At 36.0% G+C, this 6,139-nt stretch overlaps 1 protein-coding gene across 4 annotated transcripts in view; it reads left to right on the forward strand.

Annotated features, from left to right (window-relative positions):
* The window catches only part of LOC111141006 (chromosome unknown C5orf34 homolog), a 32,878-nt gene extending 27,284 nt beyond the window's left edge, over window positions 1-5,594 (forward strand). For 3 of the 4 annotated variants that reach the window (XM_022493318.1, XM_022493316.1, XM_022493317.1), the window contains exons 12-13: window positions 822-862; window positions 5,249-5,594. In XM_022493318.1, coding sequence (XP_022349026.1) covers window positions 822-862; window positions 5,249-5,442 — 235 coding nt within the window. In that variant the 3' untranslated portion in view covers window positions 5,443-5,594. The remainder of the gene's footprint in view (window positions 1-821; window positions 863-5,248) is intronic. The other variant, XM_022493319.1, reaches the window with a different exon arrangement.
* Window positions 5,595-6,139: the final 545 nt, after the last annotated feature.

The following is a 6,139-nucleotide window of genomic DNA, read 5'->3' on the forward strand; positions in this document are numbered from 1 at the left end:
GCCCAAACAAAAAGCTCTGATTTTATTTATGCTTATTGTATTTATTTTACTGTTTGATATGATATCTGGGATTTCATTCTAGTTTGCTTTTGTCTTTTCTTTGGTTAGATACCAATCTTTTAAATTCTTGCATTTTAGTGAGAAAGCTACCTTTTTATGGATGTTAGCAGTTTTTGACCTAATATTTGCAAATGGTCTGTTTGAGCAGATAAAATTAGGTAATACAGTGTTTCAAACAAGGAAACTTTTCCCCCTTTTTATTTCCTTTCTTTATTAACTGTGCAATGTCCCTCAGGTTATGGTAGTGTACCATGTACCACTGAATTTCCAAAGTGTACCTTTTTTTTTTTAACTGTGTTTCAGATAAATAGAAAAAATGGGTTACTAAAAAAAAAAAAGAGTTTTAGCAAGAATGCCCATTACCTTCAAATGTCAGTACTTGATTTAAAAGTCCTCGAGGTGGGGACTTTTATTCATTTTCCTTTTTCATTAAAAGCACTCAAGTAAGTATCGGTTGAGTCAAGTTGATGTGTTGCTAAATAAAGCCAATATAAAGAGAATTCTTTTTTTTTTTAAGATTTTATTTTTAAGTAATTACACCCAACATGGGGCTTGAACTTACAACCCCAAGATCAAGAGTCACACATTCCACTGACTGAGCCAGCCAGGTGCCCCTATAAAGAGAATTCTTAACTTCTGGGCTCTTCTATCTACAATTCTAAACTTTATGAAAAAAAAAAAATCAAGTATGATTATTTGAAATATTGTAGCTATAAAAGGATCAGACAACTATCATGAACTTACTTTTTCTTTTTGCACAGGTCTGTGGCCTCTGAGCTTGAAAAAATAAAGAAGTTTAACTGTATCCTTTAAACCAAATTTATTGTCCTGAATAATTACTCCCTTTCCATTCTAGGCTTAATTCATGAGTCTGTGCTTTATATTATATATTCTGAAGTTTTCTTGAATAACATTTAAGATATATCTTAGCTATAGAAGGTGCATCATGTCAATATTTATACTTTTGAATGCGTTTAAATAGGACAAAGGGCAATGAACTAGGGATAGGTCTCCTACGGAGACTTTTTCACTTATATAATTATATTTTCTCCATATCCTCACCAACGCTTATTATCTATTGTCTTTTGGTTAATAGCCATTCTAATAAGTATAATACCTCACTGTGGTTTTGATTTGCATTTCCAAAATGATTAGTGATAATAAGCACCCTTCCATATACCTGTTGACAATTTGTAGGTCTTTGGGAAAATATCCATTTAGTTCCTCTGACCATTTTTTTTTTTTTAAGATTTTATTTATTTGACAGACAGGGATCACAAGTAGGCAGAGAGGCAGGCAGAGAGAGAGGAGGAAGCAGGCTCCCTCAGAGCAGAGAGCCCGATGTGGGGCTCGATCCCAGGACCCTGGGATCATGACCTGAGCCGAAGGCAGAGGCTTTAACCCACTGAGCCTCCCAGGCGCCCCCCTCTGACCATTTTTTAATCAGAATTTTTTGCTGTTTAATTGTATGAGCTTTTTATGTATTTTGCATATTAACCTCTTATCAGATATATGATTTCAAATATATTCTCTGATTCCATACATTGTCTTTTCATTTTGTTGATGGTGTCCTTCAATGTGCAGAAGCTTTTTAGTTTGATGCAGTTCCATTTGTTTATTTTTGCTTTTGTTGCCTTTGCTTTAGGTATCAGAACCAAAAAATCACTGCCAAGACAGATGTCAAAGAGCTTACCCCCCATTTTCTTCTAGGGGTTTTATGATTTCAGGTTATATGTTCAAGTCTTCAGTCCATTTTGAGTTGATTTTTGTGTATGATGGAAGATAGGGATCCAGTTTTCCCAACTTCTCTTATTAAAGAGACCATCTTTTCCCCATTGTATATTCTTGGCTCCTTTGTTGTAAATTAATTGGCCATGTATGCTTGGGTTCCTTTTTTTTTTTTTTTTTTTTAAGATTTTAATTGAGAGACAGAGAAAGAGAGCATGCAGGCTGGAAGAGAAGCAGAAGGAGAGGAACAAGTAGAACTCCATACTGAGCACAGAGCCCAGTGTGGGGCTCGATCTCACGACCCAGAGATCATGACCTCAGCCAAAATCAAGAGTCAGATGCTCAACTGACTGAGCCACCCGAGTGCCTCCGTGGGTTTATTTCTAGACTCTCTATTATGGTCCATTGATCTATATATCTTTTTTTATGCCCATGCCATACTGTTTTGATTACTGTAACTTCATGATATAGTTTGAAATCAGGAAGCATGATGCCTCCAACTTTGTTTTTCTTGAGATTGTTCTGGCTAGGGGCACCTGGGTGGCTCAGTGGGTTAAAGCCTCTGCCTTCAGCTCAGCTCATGATCCTGGGGTCCTGGGATCAAGCCCCGCATTAGGCTCTCTGCTCAATAGGGAGCCTGCTTCCCCCCCCCCCCCCGCCCCCTGCCTGCCTCTCTGCCTACTTGTGATCTATGTCTGTCAAATAAATAAATAAATAATCTTTAAAAAAAAAAAAAAAGGTTGTTCTGGCTATTTGGGTTCTTTTATGGTTACACAGAAATTTTAGGGTTGTTTGTTCTATTTCTTCGTAAAATGCTGTTGGAATTTGATAGGGATTGCTTTGAATTTGTAGATTGCTTTGGTTAGCATGGACATTTTTACAATATTAATTCTTCTAATTCATAAGTACAAAATACCTTTCCATTTATTTGTGTCTTCTTCAGTTTTCATCATAAATGTCTTTCAGTATACAGATCTTTCACCTCCTTGCTTAAATGTATTCCTAGGTATTTTATTCTGATATAATTATAAATGGGATTGTTTTCTTAATTTGATAGTTTGTTATTAGTTATAGAAATACAATTGATTTTTATAAATTGATTTTATATCCTGAAACTTTACTGAATTTATTAGGTTGGTTTTGTTTTTTTTTTTTTTAAGAGAGAGAGAGAGGAGGGGGAGAGGAAGAGGGAGAGAGAGAGAATTTTATTTTAGAAGATTTTATTTATTTGAGAGAGAGAATATGAGAGGACAAGTGGTGGAGAGGGAGAAGTAGGCTTCCCACTGAGCAGGAAGCCCAATGCAGGACTTGATGCCAAGATCATGACCTGAGCTGAAGGCAGACGCTTAATGGACTGAGCCACCCAGGTGCCCTGAGAGAGAGAGAATTTAAAGCAGGCTCCATACCCAGCATGAAGCCCAACACAAGACTTGATCTCACAACCCTGAGATCATGACCTGAGCCAAAATCAAGAGTCAGACGCTTAACTGACTGAGCCATTCAGGCGCCCCCGAATTTATTAGTTCTGAGAGTTTTTTTGGTGGAGTCTTCAGGATCTTTTGTATATATTATCATGGCATCTACAAATAGAAACAGTTTTACTTTTCTGATTTGGATGCCTTTTCTTTCTTTTTTTGCCTAATTGCTCAGGCTAGGACAGTATGTTGAATAAGAGTGGCGATAGTGGGCATCCTTATCTTATTCCTGATCTTAGAGGAAAAGTTTTCAGTTTTTTACCACTGAGTATGATGTTAGCTCTGGGCTAGTCATACATGGCCTTTATTATCATGAGGTAAGTTCCCTCTATACCCAGTTTGTTGAGAACTTTTCTGCATCTATTGAGATAATCAGATAATTTTTATCCATTTTGTTAATACGGTGTATCACATTGATTTTCATATGCTGAACCATCCTTGCATTCCTAGAATAAATCTCACTTGATCATGGTGTATGATCATTTTAAGGTATTGTTGCATTCCATTTGCTAATATTTTGTTGAGGACTTTTGCATCTATATTCAGCAGAGATATTGGCCTGTAATTTTTTAAAAATTATTTTTAAAGTAACCTCTACACCCAGTGTGGGGCTTGAATACATGACCCTGAGATCAAGATCGTATATTTTTCTGACTGAGTCAGCCAGGCACCCCCGTAATTTTTTCTTGTAGTGTTTTTATCTGGTTTTGGTTGTTAGGGTAGTGTTGGATTTGTAAAATGAGTTTGGACATATCCCTTCCTCTTCTATTTTTGGAAGACTTTGAGAAAGATTAGTATTAATTCTTATTAAATGTTTGTTGGAATTCACCTGTGAAACCAATTGGTCCTGGGCTCTTATTTGTTGGGAGGTTTTAGATTACTGATTCAATTTCCTTATTAGTGATTGGTCTGTTCAGATTTTCTATTTTAAGATTCAGTCTTGGTAGGTTGTATGTTTCTAGGAATCTGTTTCTTCTAGGTTGTCCAATTTGTTGGAATATAATTTGACTCATTTTTCTTATGAAATCTTTTGTTCTGTACATTCCTACCCCATTCATCTAATTTCTTTTTTTTTTTTTTTTTTAGATTTTTTTTTTTTTTAATTTATTTGACAGATCACAAGTAGGCAGAGAGGCAGGCAGAGAGAGACAGGAGGAGGCAGGCTCCCTGCTGAGCAGAGAGCCCGATGCGGGACTCGATCCCAGGACCCTGAGATCATGACCTGAGCCGAAGGCAGAGGCTTTAACCACTGAGCCACCCAGGCGCCCCCATTCATCTAATTTCTTTTATCTTGTGATATTTCTGTAATCCTATTCAAATAATAAAGTAGCTCTGCATCAGAGGACAGGTTTCTTTCCACTCTATATCATTCATTCATTCATTCATGCTGGTGGGGGCAGAGGGGGAGAGAGAATCTTAAGCAGGCTCCATGCCCACTATCAGTGCCTGGGCCGGGGCTCGGGTTGGGGGGGCGGGTCAGTCAGTTAAGCGTCTGGCTCTTGATTTCGGCTCAGGTCGTGATCTCCCGGTTATGAGATTGATCCCTGTATCAGGCTCTGTGCTGGCATGGAGTCTGCTTAAGATTCTCTCTCCCTCTGCCCCTCTCCCACATCCCTCTCTTAAAAATTTTTTAAGAATACACGGCACAGATTATTTATATTCCTCACTGTTTCTTTTATTCTTTTATTCCCATATCACTCTTCACTTAAAGAAATGTTGAGATTTAGTTCTTTTATCTCCTATCACCAAACCGCCATTCAAATACATGTACTCTCTTTTCCTTTCTTCCTCTCTTACATATGAACCAGTTTCCTCATCTTTAAGGGATAGATCTTGATAAGTTCTGAAGTACCAGATCTATTATGAATCCTAGAAATCTTCCTAACAGAGAAATAATATTTTAATATGGAGACCAGGCTTTCTGAAATTAAATGTACTTATATAAAAAAAATTTGGGGGAAAACTCCTTAACTAAGCAACTTAAGTGCTACTGGAGAACAGTGGTATCCTAAACCAGATTTCTAACAAAAAAAACAAACAGTCTTCTGATCATTATGAATCAAAATCTCCAGAAACCTTGCTGGAAGAAGTTAATGAAAAGAGAGTATCAGTGGCATTGAAAAAAACCTCTGAAATCCTTCAGGATATTGACTGTCTTCTATCAAGTTCTAAAAGATGAAAAACAATTATTATATACCTTAAGGATGTTGTTTCAAGTGACTAGTATAAAATTATTAGTAAGCCAAGAAATTATATATATTACTTCTTTGCGATGATATGAAAAATGACATTTAACTTTGGAGGTTACCTAACTTGTAAATTTTAAAATATCTATAATGTACTTTATTAATAAAGAACTATTTTTTAGAATTTTGAACAATGTCTGATTTCAGATTTATGAGAACATTTTATAAAATTATAGTTGCTGTTTTATCTTATGGAACATTCACTATTAATCCTCAAGGTTTTTTTTTTTTTCTTTTTAAATATGCAGAATTGTGTGCATTTGGTCATTTGCTATTTCGACAGAACTACCAAAAGAGAATTTGATCTTTACATATGTATACACAATATTGCTTCAAGCTAAGAATCGAGCTCTTCAGCAAAGACTAAATTTTATCTGAATTGTCTCATATTTTCATTTCTTTTGAACATCTGAAAAAAATGTATGCTATACAAGTGTGTGAAACTAAAATAGCTCATCAGAAATGCTGTTTATTTCAACCTAGTGCTGTTTATTGGGAAAACACAGAACCACACAAATAAAGGGACTTCAAGATTAGACCAATATAGCAGAAATGTTCTAATTAACTTCCGATTTCTAGAAAAGACCTGTTTCTTGACATGAAAGAAACAACAGGAAGCAAGGAGAAAAA

This window comes from Enhydra lutris, unplaced genomic scaffold, assembly GCF_002288905.1.
Source record: "Enhydra lutris kenyoni isolate GAN:26980312 unplaced genomic scaffold, ASM228890v2 scaffoldscaffold5, whole genome shotgun sequence".
NCBI classification, from domain to species: Eukaryota; Metazoa; Chordata; class Mammalia; order Carnivora; family Mustelidae; genus Enhydra; species Enhydra lutris.